Here is a 20,398-nt window from a genome sequence, read left to right as displayed (position 1 = left end):
TCTAAATTACTGCATTTCAGCTCATTCCACTAATGGCATCTAAATGTTATGGCATTTACACATCCTTTTGTGTATTAACTTGGTCTGTTGAGTCAACGGAAGCACATTGCCTAAACTGTGACTGTAATGGAGACGTAAAAACACAAAAGGAGCTAAAAAGAGTAAAATGGAGAAAGACGGTGAGTAGGGTCTGTTTGAATAACAATGAGAATGTTACATAATCCCATTTGTTCTGGTATGGTCTCACAGTGCTCTGTCAAAAGTAGACCTAGATACTGAAACTTCTCTGCCTTTCATCTGTCTGTCTCACTCTCTCTCCCTCTTTATGACCTTATAAAAGCTCCTCAGCATAAATGCCCATTAAAGCAATGATACCTGAATCCTTTTTTTAGTCTCCAAAGGAAAAGGAAACAGTTAATATCAATAAGGCACAACGGTAACCTTTAAAATGGGCTGTCAGCCATTGAAGATGGCCAAGAGACCTCTACCGTTTCATGGCCTTATACTGTGCTGTGAAAAAGTATTTGCCCTGATTTCTTCTATTTTTGTGTATTTTTCATACTAAATTGTTTTAGATCTTCAAACGAGATATAACATAAAACAAAGCCAACCAGAGTAAACACAAAATACAATTTTCAAATATATATATTTTTTTATTGAAGCAAAAAAGTTATCCAACACCTGTGTGGAAAAACTAACAGCCCCCTTAAACTTAATAGCTGGTTGTGCCACCTTTAGCAGCAACAACTACAACCAAATGCGTCAGATAACTGGAGATAATAGTCTTTCACAATGCTGTAGTGGAATTTTGGCCCACTCCTCTTCACAGAACTGTTTAGTTCAGCCACACTGGAGGGCTTTCAAGCATTAACTGCCTGTTTAAGGTTTTGCCACAGCATCTCAATCAGGTTAAAGTCAGGACCTTGACTAGGTCGCTCCAAAGCTTTAATTTTGCTTCTTTTGAGCACTTCAGAGGTGGACTTACTCCTATGCTTTGGATCATTGTCTTGCTGCATAATCCAGTTGCGCTTGAGCTTCAACTCACGGACTGATGACCGGATGTTCTACTTAAGGATTTTCTGGTAGAGAGCAGAATTCATGTTCCCTCAATTATTGTAAGTCGCCCTGGTCCTGAAGCAGCAAAGCATCGCCACACCATCACACTAACACAACCATGCTTGACCTTATGTATGATGTTCTTTTTGTGGAATTCTGTGTTTGATTTATGCCAGATGTAACGGGACCCCTGTCTTCCAAACAGTTCCACTTTCGACTCATCAGTCCACGGAACAGTCTCCCAAAAGCTTTGAGGATCATCAGGGTGTGTTTTGTCAAAATTTAGAAGAGCCTTAATGTTCTTCTGGGTTAGCAGTGGTTTTTGCCTTGCCAAACTTCCATGGATGGCATTTCTGGTCAGTGTCTTTCTGATAGTGGAGTCATGAACAGTGACCTTTATTGATGTGAGAGAGTCCTGCAGTTCCTTGGATGTTGTCCTTGGCTTTTTTGTGACTTCCTGGATGAATCATTGCTGTGCTCTTGGAGGAATTTTGGAAGGTCAGCCACTTCTGGGAAGGTTCACTACTGTGCCAGGTTTTCTCCATTTGGAGATAATGGCTCTCACTGTGGTTCTTTGGAGTCCCAGAGCCTTTGAAATAGCTTTGTAACCTTTCCCAGACTGATGTATTTCAATCAAATTTTTATTCCTCATCATTTCTGGAAATTCTTTGGACCTTGGCATAGTGTGCTACTGGGTGAGACCTTTTAGCCAACTTCATGCTGCTGAAAAAGTTCTATTTAGGGGATGATTTGATTGAACAGGGCTGGTAGTAATCAGGCCTGGGTGTGTCTAGTCCAGCTGAACCCCATTATGAATGCAGTTTCATAGATTTACTGACTTATACTAAATACTTTTTCACACAGGCCCAGTTGGTTTTGGATAACTTTTTTGCTTCAATAAATAACATTATCAATGAAAACTGTATTTGTGTTTACTCAGATTACCTTTGTTTTATGTTAGATTTTGTTTGAATTTTTGAATAAATTTAGTATGAGATATACACAACAACAGAAGAAATCAGGATGGGGCAAATACTTTTTCACAACACTGTATAAGCGCTGTGACTGGCTGCTTGACTTACACTGGTGGTCCAACAGAGCAGTGGAGACAAAGTAGTGGGCAAGAGAGTTGTAGTGATTGATCTTCAGCTGGGACATGGTGGTCCAGAAAAAGGGCACGTTGTTCTTAACGGGGGTCTGGATCATGGACTGGAGAACTTGATTGTAGTTCTCTCCCACCTGAGAATTGAAAGGTGTAAATGTCACAACCACTTAAACAATGGACAACGATGTAACTGTAGGCTGAGTTTTGAAACCAACCCACATACTGATGGCAATGTATTTTTATATTAAATCTGCCACTTGTACTGACACCCAAGGTTGAATTACAACAAAAGACATAACCACTTGATGTGACATCATGTTTTCACTGTCCCCTCATAAAAAAAAGATATATAATAGCAAACAAGCAAATACTGAATAGAAAATAAGAATCTCAATTAAATTGCTATTTTGTTAAAAGCATCTTGCATTATATCATAGAGGTCTATTTTCTTAAAACATTGCAATTCTGGTATTTCAAAATTGTTTCCCAAATTTTTTCAAGTGGAATGTCTACAAAGCCTGAATTTTTGGGCACACCTACTGAATTTGATTTAGGACCTTAGCCGAAAAGACCAGAACAAAAATCTTAGGGGGGGCGGAGTTTATTCCCTTATCTATTCATCAACTACCCACATACTAATTTATCATTCAAAGCAAAATGCAGCTGCTGTTGTGTTTTGTTTACACTTACACCTAGTAGACCTAATAATTGTACTTATTTAACTAACCGAATTATTTAGTCAGAATACGTTTAGTATGTTTTGAGCCCAGTACCTTGGAAGCCTCTTGGGCCATTTTGAGCAGGCTGAAGAATTCATTTCGGATTCCTGGTAGAGCGATTAGCTCAAACAGACACTCCTGCCCCTGTGCGAGCATCAGCCGAATCAGCATGCTCAGCATAGCAGGACTCATATCATAACTAGGAGTGTGTGTGAACGTCTCCTTTAGGTGGTACAGAACACCTGCAGCAGAACATACACAAAGTAAAGAAATTCAGGATTAGAGTGAATATGAATATAGGCGCTCTTTCATTTGCCTTCCACTGCAGAGCTTTACAAGCAATTTAAAGAGCACTGCAGAATGTGACCTGTTTGTGGACTGAACAGAAAAAAAGAAAAATAACAAACATAATTTGGCTTAGGTAAAATAGCTTTGGCATTTTCTCCATTTTATTTAGAGCCCTGACAAAAGAGTATGTGTCAATCAATTAACTATCTTTGTCATAATCATAACAACAAATCAGAGAACAGTCAACAGACCCAGTTTGGGCCTTCTTTCCGGTGGACATACACAAAACATTGTCTGTGATGAAAGACACTGGGGTTGGCTGTTTTGATAGCACTGTGAGCTTAAGAAAAGCCTGTCAAATCTCTCTTTTTGTTGCTGTTATTTTAAGGAGGTTCAAAATCGACACAAGCCACTGAGTTTCCATGAGCCTGTGACAGATCTGCTTTTGAAAGGAAGAGTTACGCCACAGTTACATTCTTTGTTCCGATGCTTATATTACTCCCTTTTACTCTACCTTGTTTAAACACAACCAAAACCCTGCCGTGAAACTCCTGCCTCATGAAAACCGAGGAAAACCATTCCGGCAATTGGGCTGTGACCATTATTCATTGAAAACCTTCATTACAGCCAGTCTCTGACACTTTCCTTACATCAGTTGACTCACTGAATTAAAGTTAAAGGGCCACTTTACCCCAAAACAAAAATTCTGTCCTCATCTACTCACTTTCTTGTCATTACAAACCCATTATGACTGACTTTCTTCCGTGGAACATCAGAGTACAAATTTTAAAGAATGTTGAGGCTGCCATTTCTTATACAATGAAAGTGAGCAGGGACTGAGGCAGGGGAACATTGTTTTCCACAGGAGGAGAAAAGTCATAAGTGCTTGAAACGACATGAGGGTGAGTAAATAATAACATAATTTTTGGGCGAACTATCCCAAAGTCTTCAATCTTCAATTCCTGCACTATATGCAAACAAAAAAAGAGTTCACTTCCATGATTTTGTAAATGCCGGACAGCACATTTAAACGATGTGATTTAATATTTGATTCCAAGTGACTTTGCCTAGTACGTGTGTGTGTCTGAGTATTTTTCCCCCTTTGGGGCTTGTCATAGGTAAGATATGTCCATGCACGTCAGAAATCTCTCACCTGCAGATTTCTGGAATGCAGAAATGGCGTCCTGGAGTCCGGCTTGTGTCTGTCTGTTGGCACGGGTGCCGATCTGTGAGTAGAGAGCTGCCATGTTGAAGAGCACACTGGCTTTCTCCAGAGAGATGTTCTGCTGACACACAGGCACGCCGGTAAAGGAGTCATACCTGCGCAGAGACACATACATAATGTGTTTAACTCACTAATTTAGAAAAACACAGCAGAGGCTTATTATTAGTTTGGTTACAATGCAATGCTGTTTCATTCTCCTGTGAATTGTACAGCTTTATGAATAATTCAGTTAATCATATCTGGCTTGTATTAGGATGACTCTTGTTCTTTATTTATCCTGGCATGTCTCTTTGTCTCTAGGATATAAATGATGACGAAAGCTGATCTATAAACATACAACAAAGGGAGCCTGACAGCCACGTCAGACCAGTTGCGCATTTCCTCTTAACGAGTCACAATGTTTACAGCTGATACAGCTGTATTATAGTCCTTGACTAAAAGGTTTCTGCTGGTATAGTCAAGTCAAGTCAACCTTTATTTATAGAGCACATTTAAAAACAACAGAAGTTGACCCAAAGTGCTTTACAGATCAAACAAACAAAATGACAGAGTGATATAAAAACAGATTGATTTAAAGTTAAATATAAAACATAATAAAATAAATAAAAACATTTAAAATACATCATGTATTTATCCATTTCAAACTATTCAATATCTTCAGAATAAAAATATGTTTTTAAAGAAGATTTAAAAAAGGCTAATGATGAAGCTGACCTCACATGGAAAGGGAGACTGTTCCAGAGATTAGGACCTATCACAGAAAAGGCACGGTCACCCTTAGATCTATAGCGACAAAGAGGAACCCTTAATAAAGTTGATCAGAAGAACTGTGCGCTCTGGTGGGGGAGTAAAGGTGTAGAAGGTCACTGATATATTAGGGCGCGAGACCAGATAGTGCCTTGTAGACATAAATCAGAATTTTAAAATCGACCCTGAATTTCACTGGAAGCCAGTGTAGAGATGCTAAAACCGGGGAAATGTGATGCCTCATTCTTGACCCTGTTAAAAGCCTAGCTGCCGCGTTTTGAACTAGCTATAGGCGGGATAACGCAGTTTGGGGCAGACCAATGTTGGCAATAGTCTAACTTTGATGTAATAAGTGAGTGGATCACAATTTCCAAGCCTTTATGGGAAAGAAAATCTGACCTACCATGTGAAGAAAATGCCGATCTGACGCGTAGGGGAGAAGAATCGACTCTCCAAGGAGGCAAGTTGACTGAAGTAGCTAGCAAGCAGTTCTACACCAGCAACATTACGACTGGGGGTCCGACAGGCCTTAAACACACAAACACACCCACCACACTTACTTCAGGATATTCAACAAGACAGTTCTTATTGGTTAAGCCTTATGTATTTGTACTTACCTATTTTTTCTTTTTTGGCTCAAAAATGAAAATTCTATCATAAGGATCCAAACTCATATGACTTTCTTATGTCGAAAACAAGGGGCTGTTTTAATGAATATCTCAGTCCGTCATTTCAATAAAGTAGCAGTTGATAGAATCTCACTTTAAAGCTCAAAAAAGGACCCAAATGTAGTCCATGCAACTTGTGCATCATATTCTAAGTCTTCGAAATGCATTTAATAGGTTTTGGTGAAAAACAACTCAAAATGTTTGTCATTTTTAAGCTAATTTTTTTTTTTTACATCCGTTGCACGTTCAGGAGCACTATGAGAAAGGTTAGTTCACAGTGACTCACCAAAATCTGTACTATGCCTCTGGAATACTTAGAATATGATGCACATACTCCTGTTGTGGAAGGCCCAATCCCCACCCTCTGCTGCATCTTGGCTTGGGGATCTGATGACATTTCTTAATTTCGAAAAAAAACTTTTTTGCCATCTGCAGGTAGATTTGAAACATATTGGCAACCTCTGATCACATATTTTAATGGCCTCACTTCCCTTCCATCCAGTTGATCTGCATTTAATTGTCCTGCTTTATGTGCTATATTTGCATGTTGATTTCTGAGGCGTGAATGTTACATTATTAAGGCTGGACCATTGGGGGCAACGGTATTCAATATTACTTATATGTACACTACCGGTCAAAAGTTTTGAAACACTTGCCTGAAATGTTTCTCATGATCTTAAAAATATTTTGATCTGAAGGTGTATGCTTAAATGTTTGAAATTAGTTTTGTAGACAAAAATATAATTGTGCCACCATATTAATTTATTTCATTATAAATCTAAAATTTAATTAAAAAAAATGTATGACTTGGACCAAATAATAAAGAAAAGCAGCCAATAAGTGCCCAACATAGATGGGAACTCCTTCAGTACTGTTTAAAAAGCATCCCAGGGTGATACCTCAAGAAGTTGGTTGAGAAAATGTCAAGAGTACATGTCTGCAAAGTCTGTGCAAACATAGTTTTGATTTATTTTGGATTTTGTTTAGTCACAACATAATTCCCATAGTTCCATTTATGTTATTCCATAGTTTTGATGATAATAAAGAATGAGTAAGTGTTTCAAAAACGTTTGACCACTAGTGTATTTTTGTATGTATATTGTATATATGTTTGTTTTTGTTTTTCTGAAAAGGCAGGTTTGGGGGGAATGGGGAGTGCTGGGTGGTGGTTGTTAAGTGTTCATTTATTGTGAGTCTTAGTAAAGAACTTGACACTTTCATAGAGGAGGAGAAAATGGAAAATATCAATCTAAATATGTGTACACATATACTGATGTGCTCTCTTTAATAAAAATTGTCAAGGCAAAAAGAATATGATGCACAAGTCTACTACTTTTATGATACATTTGGGTGCTTTTATTTTACTTTACATTGAGGCCCTACCACTGCCACTGTATTGATTGGATGGACCTTGATATTCGCTAAGACACCTCCCTTTGTGTTCCGCAAAAGAAATAAAGACATACAGGTTTGGAATGACATGAGGGCAAGTAAATTATGACAGAACTTTCCTTTTTGAGTGAACTATTCCTTTGTCTTGACTGATTACACTGGTGTGTTTTTTTATTATTTACTTTGAAGCTCCTCACAAGCCAGTAATAAAAACATGATGAGATGTGTACATACAAACACAGAGACAGAAGTAATACTCTACCTGTCTCAAGTCCATCAGATCATCTATCTGATCCTGAAAGTTTGAGCCGTCTTCACTGTAGTGTTCCAGAATAAAGTCCTGTTGAAAACAGCAATTTCACATTTCTTCATTCATTACGTCAACACAAACACAACAGCCTATCACAGTCATGTACTTGCAGGCCTGTTCTCCTTGTTAAACTTGTCTGTAGTGAGAAGTAACATCAGAAGTAACAATCACATGCCATGCAGGTGACTCTATGACAGTATGTTATTACAGTCTGTCTAAACAACAGGTTGGAAGCAAACCAAAACCAACTAATTGATTCCATACCCATGCACACCTCAACAAACATTTCAACACTCACCACTTCACGAGATAAAATGACATGCGGCAAATATCACTGTGCACTTTCAAAACCACAATTAAAGTTTTATTTAGTCTTTGGCTTCTTTGTTAATTAATTATCTTCTAAGAAACTAAGAAGAACTCTATGAATCATAAAAGTCACTGACTGAATGCCTAATAAGAGGTGTCATATGAGGTAAAGTTTGTGGGGGTGTTAAGAAAGAAACAGACCTTGAGAGGAACAGTGAAATCCACATCCTTTGTCTCCTTCAGACCCAGAGGGATGAGTGGGATGCTGGATGACTCTCTGTAAAAATGGAAGAAAGACATTATGATTGATGTAATGCTGAAAATCTCTGGAAGTCTACTGTTACAATAATGATGAGGATACAGAAGTCTTTCAGCAAGACAGAATGAATCAATAAAGGATGAATCAGGGAGGTCAGACCTCCTACTCCCTGTGTGATTCAGATATGAAACACACAGTAACATAAAAACATAAAAAACTATCATAAAAAAAAAAAATACTCCTTAAAGCTGAAGTAGGGTTACAGCAGTATACAGGTTTCAAGGTATATTATGGTATGAAAATCATACCAGGTACATTTGCTTATCTACGGTATTGAGAAAAAAAAAATGCAACCGGACGAAGAATCTCACCTGCGCGTGCGAATCTTGTTACCTCCTCGACTGCTTGTCAGACTCGTCTACTTGCGCCATCAACTGGAGATGAACAGCTTTCTTATTTATTGTATTTATTTTTATTTATTTTCAAAAGGGAGATTTTTTTTTATATTTATTTATTTATTTTTTTACACATACTTCCATTAAAAAAACATGTTTTCAAGTTTCAATTATAATAAAGCATTTGTTCAACCAAAAAAAAAAAAACAATTTCATTCCTTTTAGGGTCATTGTAACTGATGATAATAATAATAATAATTGTGTAATACCATATACCGTGAAACCATTATATTTAATCATCTATTTTCTGAGATGGTTATCGTACCGTGAAAATCTCATACCGTTGCAACCATAAGCTGAATTATGTAATTTCTGTGGCACAAGTGCCACAAAACGGACTTGCAAAACTAAACAATGTATTCAATCTGTTGTTGATCAAACAAACAGATTACACCATTGGTCAATTTTGTTGTCTCTCGAGACAGGTCTCTTAAAACAAACTTTTGTTGATTAAACTTTTTAATTTTCATAGCACCACAGAGACACAGTGTTAACAGTTTTCAATCAAATTAACCTACAAATGGCTTACTTACAGTTAAGATAGTCTCTGCATATTAAGATGGAAGATAGAAAAAAGTATTTAACGCCGAAAAGTTACTTTAAGTTGCACGCAGCTCCAAGACTGAAGCAGCCAATATCAGAGTAAAGGATAATATACCATCACAGGCTGATTAACCTTAACGCATTTTTATAAATCTGCAGTCAGAAAGGTCAGACTGGGTAAGTTTATTACATTTTGTACTCTTTATCAAACTCTGATAGATTACACATACTCAAAATATGCATATTTGTCTTGGCCATTAGCCCAAAGCTGACCAAATATTTCAGCAGTCTGGATGAAGATGTGAGACCACTGGTCTATAAGAGAGATTATGGTGTAGCTCTGAGGTGGTTTCATGAAAAATTGCTTTTACAATACATAAAGTAGGCTTTTTTTAAAAGAAGTTGCTGGTATGTTGGACGAGTGGTAACCTGGACCAGCCACATAGATGGGAGGAAGTATCACTCACTCTTAATTTGGCAGATCAGGATCCCATATTTGGCAGATCAGGGTCCTATTTATGCTCATAAACAAAATTCTCAGAATGGTTTTAATATAATAAAATATGTTAACCAGAGCTTAGCCTAAACCTACTAAGCTCTTAATGGTAGCTGAAAGTTTTCAAAGTATAGAATACATTTCAAATTATGTGGAAATCAATGGCACTTTCAGCAGAATTGTGTAGGCACAGAAACTGTGCACGTGTCTGTCAAAAGACAATTTCGGAATGCCTCAAGAATAGTGATACAATAACATTCCCATGTTGAGAGCGTACCACCGAAACACTCATAACATGATATCATGTTGAAATCTGCCAAGTTCCTCTGTGCGGGGGGGTGCATGAAAGAAATGAAAGAATGCTGCTCTGTTCTGATAGCGATACACACACACATTCCTGTGCTGGTAGCCAGGTGCAATGGAGAATGCAGCATTGTTTGCAGCTACAGAAAGACCTTGTTCTGTGCATGAAATGCAGGTGATAACACTGCTCCAATGGGAATATTCTTTTTTCTCACACTCAATTATAAATAGGTGATAGGTTTTGTTTGTTTTAGAGAATAAATACTGCAGGTTTGTGGAAAGTTGGTCTGTGGAAATACACAGCCCAGAGACAGAGAGAAAATCACCAAGCCTATGTAACTAGAACCTATAAGACTGGTATGCACCAGTCAGTAAACTTACAAGCACATTTACAGTATAATCGAGCTACTGTGGGTCTTTGCATAGGCAAGCTACAGTCTCCATCTCTCTGTCCCTACACGTCACACGTCACCTCTGTCTTTCTGAGCATGAGTGCAACTCTCAGGTCATTTGGCTGGGCCAACTGTGGTCCAATTAATGTATTTACATGATGGATGAAGCAGAGCTAGTATTGCAATATCTAGATCTGTTAATCCGACTTTCCCCCAAAAAAACTAAAGCATTTACATGACGTTTTAAAAAGACAACTTACTGTTTTAGTCCTACTGAAACTCAACTTTTAAAGTGTACATATTCATACTGTAGTTTTAAAATAAAGACAGAGTACAACCAAATATTACACACACATGTGAGTAGGAGAATTGTGATGAGGAGGAGGGCGTGGCCGGGCCGTGAGGGTGCACGGATCAGCGGGAGAGTGAGATAAAGGGGAGCCAGAGACGCCAGTTCGAGAGAGAGACGCATGCGGCCGCACTGTGTGTGTCTGTTTTTCTTATGGCTTATTTTATTTAATGTTGAGTTATGCATTAAAACTTTATGTTGACTGTTCAGCCTGTTCCCGCCTCCTCCTTGCCCACCTCCTTGCCCAGCAACTGCGGCCATCTGCCTGGGGACGGAGGGGTCACCGCCGGCCAGCGAGAGCCGGAGGAACCGCTGCCGTCCGCCGAGAAGGGGAGGAGCGGTTCTGTCCGCCAGGGGTTGGAGGGCTCTCTGGTGTCTGCCGGGGGATGAGCAAGCTGTCGTCCGCCAGAGGGTGGAGGAACAGTTGAGGACTGGGTGACAGCGTGTTCGGGAACCAACAAGCGAGCAAGTTTTTCCCTCTCTCTCCTCTCTCTCCCGCTCGCCCTTTCCTTCTCCCCACACCTCCCTACATCTCTCCCCCAGGTTCCCATGAGGCGGGGTGGACCACCGGCTGACAGAACGGCCGGAAGGGCAGCGTCTGGCATGGCCAGTGCAGAATCAGCTGATCAGCGGGAGAATGAGATAAAGGGGAGCTGGAGATGCCAATTCGAGAGAGAGAGAGACGCACGTGGCCGCGTTGTGTGTGTCTGTTTGTCTTATGGTTTATGTTTGTTTTATGTTGAGTTTTGCATTTAAACTTTCCTCCTTGCCCATCCTTCAACTGTTACAAGAATCCTGTTAGCAGTAGAAATAAACTAGCCTGTGTCTTGGTTAAACTTGACATTTACCATACTTTTCCTTAAAAAATTTTATAAAACGTAGTGATTAACTCTTATGTTTACAGCAAGTTGCAGAATCAGGTGCAGATGTCTGCAGGAGGTTTTTCTGGTTTATAATGGACCCTCCTGGCACTAGGGATAAACACTCTTTCATTAGTGCTTGGCTCAGAGAAACAATCCTGAGACTGTAAGTCCCAACATGTTATAAAGCTAATGCTGATGAAGAACTAGGCCAGCAGAGCTCTGTTAAGCAGGGCATGAGCTGAATATATGGCTGAGCTTTTTTACAGGAAAGAAAGTGAAGCATGCCAGAGACACTCGAGAGTGCACACGTGCACACACACTCAGAGGTCTGAAAAGCAAAATCGGGATTAAAAGGCTTTAAAAGAGGAGAAGAATCCAGTTGAAACCAAGGAAACACACCTACTTATTCAGGTCTGTAAATGGCGCACTCATGAGAATGGCACTCACAACAGCATGCTTTGGGACAGAAACATACATAACACACACAACTATTGGGCCCTTTATTTTGATTGCAGGCTGGGTTTGAATCTCAAAAACATCCCTTGAAAATACTTGAGTATAGATTAAGTATTTTCTCTCCATGTGCTGTGTTTTAAGGTATGAGTGACAGTAGAACTGGGTCAATGGGTAAATATTCTGCTATATCGTATAAGATTTTTTCATTTGATATGTATAATCTTATCTTTATGTCCAAGTTTCAAATAAAAGTAGATAATCCAATGACTATCAAAACATTTTTTTTACATTTAAGTCACTGGAATCTCAAAAGTAGGCATTACTACATGGTTATGTAATATATAAAACATTTCGAGTTGAATTTCCAAAAGCAAAAATGGCAAAACAATGACATACTATTAGTATGACCCAAAATTACTCATACTGTGATATAAGATTTTGGTCATCTTAGCCACTACTAGACATAACTAACTAAGCCAAATTTATTTATATGATGACAGGAAAATCAAGTGAGTGAGTACAATTTTAAAGTCAGTGAGAGACTGTTATATAAAATCATCTAGCTATAATTAGCAATAAAAACACCCAAACTCTAGTCGAGTTCGTCCAGTATTCCCTTATTTCTTAATTTTAAAAAAGGAAACCATTTGAAAAGGAAATAAAAGAAAAACACCCTTGTATCCTCTTCTGACACATGAAATGGGACCGCATGTATGAAAAGATGAGCCTAAGAATTCTACAGAATCGTCTGAAAGGGGTGTATATTTAAACTTGTCAATCAAACCACCTTAGCAGCTTGTCATCAACCTGTCCGACCAGTCATGTGGAGTGAAGCCACTTTCTGTTATGTCTTTACTTTGGTTCTGTCTTTGATTTATGAAGAGAAACTCAAGGAGTTCTCTGATCAGCCAATGAATCGCAAGTTATTTTAGAAATATGTGCACATCCATCAAGTTTCACGTATGCACGGTAATTTTCTTATTTAAATATAAGTGCATCAATCCAGTTTTCACGTATGTGCGAGAGGGGGTGGCTGGTCACTTTTTACCTCCACAGACTATGTAAGTAAGTTTTACTTAAGTATAGGCTATGTGCATGCTACGTGTATTTCAAGTGACATTAATGCACAAGCATTTTCTAAGTATATGTGCATCCATAGGGTTGCTGGCATGCGTGTGTAACTGTGCATCAAGTTTCTCATTTCCGCGAGAGTAGGCAAGACGATTAGTTGTCACTTTTTACTTAAGTGAATATATTTCAGAGTAAATTATTTATTTATTTATTTATTAAGTCAGCTCCTGCATAGGCATCATAAAATATTGGCTACTGAAACTCTATATTGAACATTTCAACTGTTATAACAAAGAAAAAAGGTACACATTTGTGCAACTGGACTTTTTACTCAAAACCTTAGTTACTGAGATATACTGTAGCCCCTGTGACAACTTCCCTGTGAGACATCTAATCCTGGTCTCCCCTGTTTCATTTTGTGTTTGTGTGTTTGTATGCAGTTGTTTAACACATGCTGTAAGTGCAGTCTGATTTTGATTTTTGGGTGAACTAACTCTTTAATGTTGGAGATGCATTAATCAGGAGGGTGGCAGTGGAATAAAAATACAATTATGTAAAATCATTTTTTTTTAAAAATCATAATTTTTTGAAATGTACTTTGTTTTTTTAATACTGTAATCAGTTATCATTTATCTTTGAGACATTTGAGACATAGCATGTTGCACATTGCTACACTTATAAAAATGAAGAACACATTAATGTTTTATATTTTTTAAAAATATCAATCAAATTTTTTGTTGGTTCAACATGATGAATTAACCTTGGTAATGTCAATAAGCTGTATTTGAAAAGCCATTACTTGTTTAATCATATTGGTGTGACATACTTTAAGTAGTTGGCAGATTTATTTAAAGATTATTTTAAAAGGGGGCCTGGGTAGCTCAGCGAGTATTGACGCTGACTACCACCCTTGGAGTCGCGAGTTCGAATCCAGGGCGTGCTGAGTGACTCTAGTCAGGTCTCCTAAGCAACCAAATTGGCCCGGTTGCTAGGGAGGGTAGAGTCACATGGGGTAACCTCCTCGTGGTCACTATAATGTGGTTCTCGCTCTCGGTGGGGCGCATGGCGAGTTGTGCGTGGATGCTGCGGAGAATGACGTGAAGCCTCCACACACGCTACATCTCCGCAGTAACGGCCACAACAAGCCACATGATAAGATGTGCGGATTGACATCTCAGATGCAACTGAGATCCATCCTCCGCCACCTGGATTGAGGCGAGTCACTAAGCCACCACGAGAACCTAGAGCACATTGGGAATTGGGCATTCCAAATTGGGGAGAAAAAAAAAAGAAAAAAGATTATTATTATTATTATTATTTTTAAGAAAAAAAAAAAGAAAAAAAAGAATGAAAAACACTGCGGGTCTCCTCTCTGGGCAACTATTACAAATGACCCGGCAACAATGTTTTACATTTTTGGAATTATTTTGATAAAATCCTGCTTAAAAGTACTCAAACACACCTTACTTCCATAGGCTGTCATTGGAAAATAGCAAACGCGTGTCAGAGCAATGGCAGCAGAGCAACAGTTGCTAAGACAGGATTGGTCAGACGCGCTTTTAAGGCGAGGCTTAGCGAAGGGTCAATTGATCAATTGTGTTTGGTTTTCGAGGAGAGCCTTTTTGAGTTAATGACTGTATACATCAGTCATTATGTTAGTGTGTTACTGCATGATTGCTGTGTTCATAACAATAAAGCGCAAAAAAAGTACAATAACAAATTGAAAACGCGAAAAAAGTGGTGCATCATTTCCGCCAATTACTTGAATTTAATCTAAGTGCAAACATACTGTTTAGAGCAGAATTATCATTTATTTTAGAGGAGTAGCTGCATAAGCGCTACAGAGACGTGGGTGCTTCCTATCTGTGACACTTTATTGTGATATCAGGCTCACTGAAAAAGTTAAGTGAACTTGTGCACGCATGCGCATTTTCAAATTTTATGATCGGACGTTAATTAAATTTTTAAGCTGCACATATCCGGCAAAGTTTAAAAATCTTGCTTTAGTGCGCTTGATTGACAGGTAGAACCTTCACCCTAGAACTCCTTGGTTTCACCTGACTTGCGCATGGGAGTCAAAAAAATCTATCATTTAAGCCTTTTCATTGTCATATACCATTATAATGGATGCTATGGCCTTGAATGTAGTAGGCTATTTATAAAATTAAAACAAGTATGACAGATAAAAATAGACTATGACAGAAATTTTACAACTCAGTCCATCAGAGTGACGGATAAAGATTTTTTCTAGTGCAACCTCTGCTGCCAAATACATAAATGTAATGTAAATTAAAAAGTAATCTACAGCACAATTTCTTCTGAGGTATGTATGATTTCACTGGAAATATATGGGCATACTAACATTGCTGCAAAACACTAAAGAAGCTCTGCATACTTCTGCAGAATTCAAACATCCATCATGCATGAAGTTCAACACACCCCACGCAAATTATTTCATGAAATATTTTGGCTAATGTGTCTGTTTAAAAGACGAGCACTGCTGGTCAACAGCATATGTAGTGTTTTAGATGCTGGTCCCCGGCGTGCTGCTTTCCCCAACAGGCTTCTTTACAAGCTTTAAAAAATACATAGAAGTGACTGTTGTTGCTCCCAAATCAATGTAATAAACTCACCAAGAAAAAAGCATTGTAATGTTTCAAGCAACATGCTCTTCATCAGACTCTTAAAGCTTTTCTTTACAAATTTAACCAGCAAGACTTCCTTGGTCAACCATGCAGATTTTTGCTGGTGAACAGCATGGCTACCAAACTAGCACTAACCAGCATAAATCATAAAAACTAGCATAAATAAATGGAATAAATACCATAAAAACTAAATTAAATCAATTCAAGCTGGTCTAAGGTAGTCTTTTAACAGAACTGATATTGTTTGCAGCTACCAATAAGAGTCTAGTACTTTCAGTTCTGTTTAATACATTCAAAATCTGTGGAAACTTCTGTGGAATGCATTAAAACATAACCATTTTAAATCCATTCAGATGAATTTGCCAGATTCCAAAATCAGCACAGAAAATGTCGGTAGATTCCATCTGTGCAGGACACCAATAATATTCTGCCCAAATACTGTATCAACATTTCAGGGCAGTAAAAGCCTGACTACAGTCAAACCATTCTTTACACACCACTGTACTGTAACTCATCAGGGAGGCTCCATGTGTCCAGATTAATTGGGCATGTGCGTGGGTAGTCACTGTGCATTCTGTCTGTAGAATTTTATGAATCTTAATTGAACGAGCGTGTTCTCACCACACATTCTTTCTCTGAGTTCCTTCTTATCGGTTCAGTGTGTACTTACTCTACGTTCTGATAAACCTCCACAGAGCTGTTGAGTCCTTCCAGCTGTTCCATGAGAAGCTGCAGATCAGAGTTGAAATAACTCAACTCCAGCACCACCTGCTCCCGAACCTTATTATTTGTAGTCGCCCTAGAGAGAGAAAGAGCAAAAGAGAGGATAAGTAAAGGATCATCAAGCCATATCCAACTCCAACAGGGGACAGCAGCACAGTAACAATATCACAGTGTGTTTGGTTTGAGATGTCCGGCTGGTTCAACATCTACTGTACACAGTAGGGAGAGACTGATAAGACCAAAGCCTTTGTTATTTTTTGTGTTCTCTGGCACATAATAGCATAGTGAGCAGTTCAGCCACACTCACTTGTCAAAGAAATGCTTTAGAATTCTGTGTGGCATGAAACAGCCCTGATCAAACACACTTATATACTGTAGGACAGAGAGATACAGCTACGATTAATCACAACTAATAACACAACATATTATGTTACTTCTATTCCAAACTCCTGTCAATGCCTTGCGGTAAGAGTGAGCAGGTTAGGTGAACAGGGCCTTTTAACCTCTTATTGACACAGGCAACATTATACATAAACTGCGCTAAACCAGCATGATCACACAAGAGGTCAGCATGTTGTTTCCAATACTTCCAGTAGCCTAGGATCGGCCAGATTATGCAGACTCACTGACAAGTGCCATATCCTATCAGACATTTTTACTTCAGCTCCAGCATGTTTACCTTCCCCTGTGGCACAACCAGAAGCATGTTGCGTCAGCAGCGATGGAGACCTGGGTTCAGATACAACGGCGAAACCAGAAAGTAATCTTGTTCACAAAATCAGTGACGAGCACAATTCCGAGGTTGTATTTTTCCATCTAACATTAAATTTTACTCCACGGTTAGGTCTAGGTTTGGGATTTGGATTGTGGACACAGTTTATAAAACATGCATTCCTCTTCACTGTCAACTCACTTGAACTTGCTTTTGGTGCCCCTCCATGGGCACCCGGAAAATGGAGCTCACACGCGCCCATACGCCAATAGCACTTACAGCTTTGGCCACTGGGGGGGGCAGTGTTTCACATTTCGGTGAGCACAGATCAATTTTAGCTAAAGAAAAATCTTAAAATCAACCTGTTTCCGATTTCACTGAAATATCAGTGTGGCTAAACTGTCAATCATTGTGGGGTATTTTAATCATACACCTTATGGGCCTCACAGACACACTCATCTAACTGGGGAAAAGACTATCAAAAAGACTCCTTTAAAAAGATTAGTTCCAAAAAAATGGGGATCTCCTGTGGAGTAAAATTATTTCTTATCCCTGAAACCCCAGGCATGTGACAATGCAGATCATGATATTCCATAGCTTTACAGTGAATTATCTATCAATTATAATGTAGATGAGGAGTGGTGCAGTTTAACACAGCAACAAAATTGGTCTAATAAATTTTAAAGATCTCATGAAGTGTATGCAGTATACTTCTGTTCACAAACTCAAGAGTCACGTTGGCAGGGCGGGATGAAACGAAATCAGTTCTCATTGAAACCGGTTGAGCCAGTGAGCTCACTCAAACAAACAAACAAACAAACGAGAATGTGGACATGACTATAGCCGCTCAGATCAGAGAAAGAGTGAGTAAGAGAAAAAGGGAGAGAGCAGCAGAGAAACATTATTGTATGCATGTAAGGCAGAGTAGGAAGTTATTAAAAAGGAGACAATTTGCTTACTAGCTATCCATTATGTGGCTGTGTGAACCTTTTATGCCATGAAGCACACAGCTCTGAGACCCATGAACGAGGGAACATTCCAGACAAACTCAAAAGCTAGAGCAGCTATCAATGGAAGCTAAAGAGATTGAGCAAGCAGGCAGGCAGACACACACACACACACACACACACACACACACACACACCCAAACACACTGTCCCAATTTCACGAGCTCAGGTAACAAAAACACACACAGAGACAACTAGCTTATTATAGAGGGGAATAAAACAGAGTGATTCATGTATATTGTTTCAATACATACCAGGACATCTTTCGATCTGCCCATGCAATAAAATCACATCTAATTAGACTGTTTCATTGAGCCATTTTTTAAAATTCTTAAGAGAGATCCTCAGGGTGTTTTCACAGGTGTGTGCGTGTGTGTGTGTGTGTGTGTGACATGTTGTCGCCTCTAAAACACCCTAATTTTAACTGCTGACATGTTTGTATTTATGCGTGTGGGTGTACGAGCCTGTGTGAACGTGTTAAACGGGCTAAGAGAAGACCTCAGGCCTTTTCTACGTAACCAAGAAAGTGCCCTTCTGTGCCAGCCACAACTGTAGACTAGATAGGGAAATAAAAAAACCTTTCTGATTAAAAGCACCAAACTATTTATGCCTTGTGGCTGCCTTTCTTAATACTCCTCCCATCTAAACCTGTGTTAGACTGAATTTCAATCAGCCAGGGCAAACCAAAACATCCATCATAACTGCAGCCAATCAATCCCAGTTGATAAGAACTCAACAAACATTAATAATGGCTCCAACATATTGCCAAGCTACAGAAAGGAAAGAGGACTCTCTTATGGCTTCTTATTCAAAGAAAGTGCTCGTCCAAACTTTATCATTCTATTAAGATTTAAAGCCACTCTGACGTCAGAGCTAATCAAAAGTTCTAAGGACCAACCCAGCGGGTGTGTCTTTCACAGCCATGGAGACAATAGACACCCTTAACGTCTCCATGGCGACCGATTCGCCCAATGTTACAGTATGTGCTTATTGCAATGGGAAAAACATGGGAGCTTTTGAGAGAGATACAAGCACACAGTAAGGTAAGAGCTGTGCAGTAATCACAGGACAATATCGTTTTCACAACAATTCAGAAATATTGGTGAACCTGTCTTCTCTGAACACCTGCATGTGAGTGTTTGTTCATAAGACGCCACTGTTTCCCCATCGGCTCATGTTTCATTCATATAAATACTTCCTTGAACAGACCTGATACAAATCAGACAGAGTCTGGTAGCACTGGCCAATAACAAGGCAAATTCTTTATTAAAGTACACTTAGAGCTTCCTCATCCATTTGAACAGAATATCCAACCATTCTCCACCTTTGGCACAATTTGCATAAACAGTTAAAAGTATCTCATAGCACATCTCTAGCTATCGTTATATTACAAACTGATACAACAGAACACATGGCAGCAGAAGATTAATGTTGGACATATGACATGCCATTGTTATAGCAATGGTTCACCTAAAAATGAGAATTCTGTCATCATTTACTCACCCTCATGTTGTTACAAACCTGTATGACTTCCTTCCTTGGAACACAAAAGGAAATAGCCAGAATGTTAGGGACTACAGTGCTTCCCCTAGGATTATTTTCAACAGTGGTGCTCTCGTCCACGAGCCCGTAACGCCAGATGCGTATTTGCGCACGTTGGTGGAACAGCTTAAAACGACCTTAGAATCATTATAGATGAGTTATTCATGTTTTTCTTGTCATGTGTTTATTTATTGAGGGCTTTTGACACTTGAAGGGCTCTGGGGGGTGGGGAAGGGGGGGCTAAAACATCTAAAAATGTACAACAATCTCACCTAAATCTCCCAGGGGGCTACTTTCTCAATTCTTACATCTAGTTTTATTCAGATGGAACGGAATGTTTAAAGTATATAGCCTAATTATGGCCCTTTTCTGTAATCACTTGTTTCCCAGCAAGACGTGATGCAACCATGTGCTGACTTACATTTATGCAGTTGTTCTTGGCAGATACCTTTATCAAATTTAACTGGTAGTTAAAGGGCAGTTCACCCAAAAATGAAATTTCTGACATCATTAGTCACCCTCAAGCCTGTATGATGTCACTCCATCTCTTTTTTCCCCCATACAATGAAAGTGAATGGTGACTGAAACTAACATTCTCCCTAACATCTCCTTTTGTTTTCCATGGAAGAAAGAAAGTCATAAAGGTTTGCAAGCAATGACAGAATTACTTACTTTAAGAATGCAAGTCAGTACTCACCAGTTACATAACAAATGGCCGTTTAATGTTGACAAAATGCATTGAAAATGTTAACAGGTGAAATCC

The 20,398-nt window shown here is 38.9% G+C and overlaps 1 protein-coding gene across 2 annotated transcripts in view; it reads right to left on the bottom strand.

Annotated features, from left to right (window-relative positions):
* Positions 1 to 20,398, bottom strand: part of rhpn2 (rhophilin, Rho GTPase binding protein 2) — a 47,100-nt gene that overhangs the window by 12,985 nt on the left and 13,717 nt on the right. For both annotated transcript variants that reach the window (XM_051684233.1, XM_051684313.1), the window contains exons 3-9: positions 16,322 to 16,450; positions 8,021 to 8,096; positions 7,463 to 7,540; positions 5,544 to 5,668; positions 4,322 to 4,488; positions 2,935 to 3,122; positions 2,139 to 2,295 (exon numbers count right to left, since the gene is read on the bottom strand). In XM_051684233.1, the coding sequence (XP_051540193.1) occupies positions 2,139 to 2,295; positions 2,935 to 3,122; positions 4,322 to 4,488; positions 5,544 to 5,668; positions 7,463 to 7,540; positions 8,021 to 8,096; positions 16,322 to 16,450 (920 nt within the window). The remainder of the gene's footprint in view (positions 1 to 2,138; positions 2,296 to 2,934; positions 3,123 to 4,321; positions 4,489 to 5,543; positions 5,669 to 7,462; positions 7,541 to 8,020; positions 8,097 to 16,321; positions 16,451 to 20,398) is intronic.

This window comes from Myxocyprinus asiaticus, chromosome 1 (assembly GCF_019703515.2).
Source record: "Myxocyprinus asiaticus isolate MX2 ecotype Aquarium Trade chromosome 1, UBuf_Myxa_2, whole genome shotgun sequence".
Classification (NCBI taxonomy): Eukaryota; Metazoa; Chordata; class Actinopteri; order Cypriniformes; family Catostomidae; genus Myxocyprinus; species Myxocyprinus asiaticus.
This window is presented reverse-complemented; position numbering and strand designations above follow the sequence as displayed.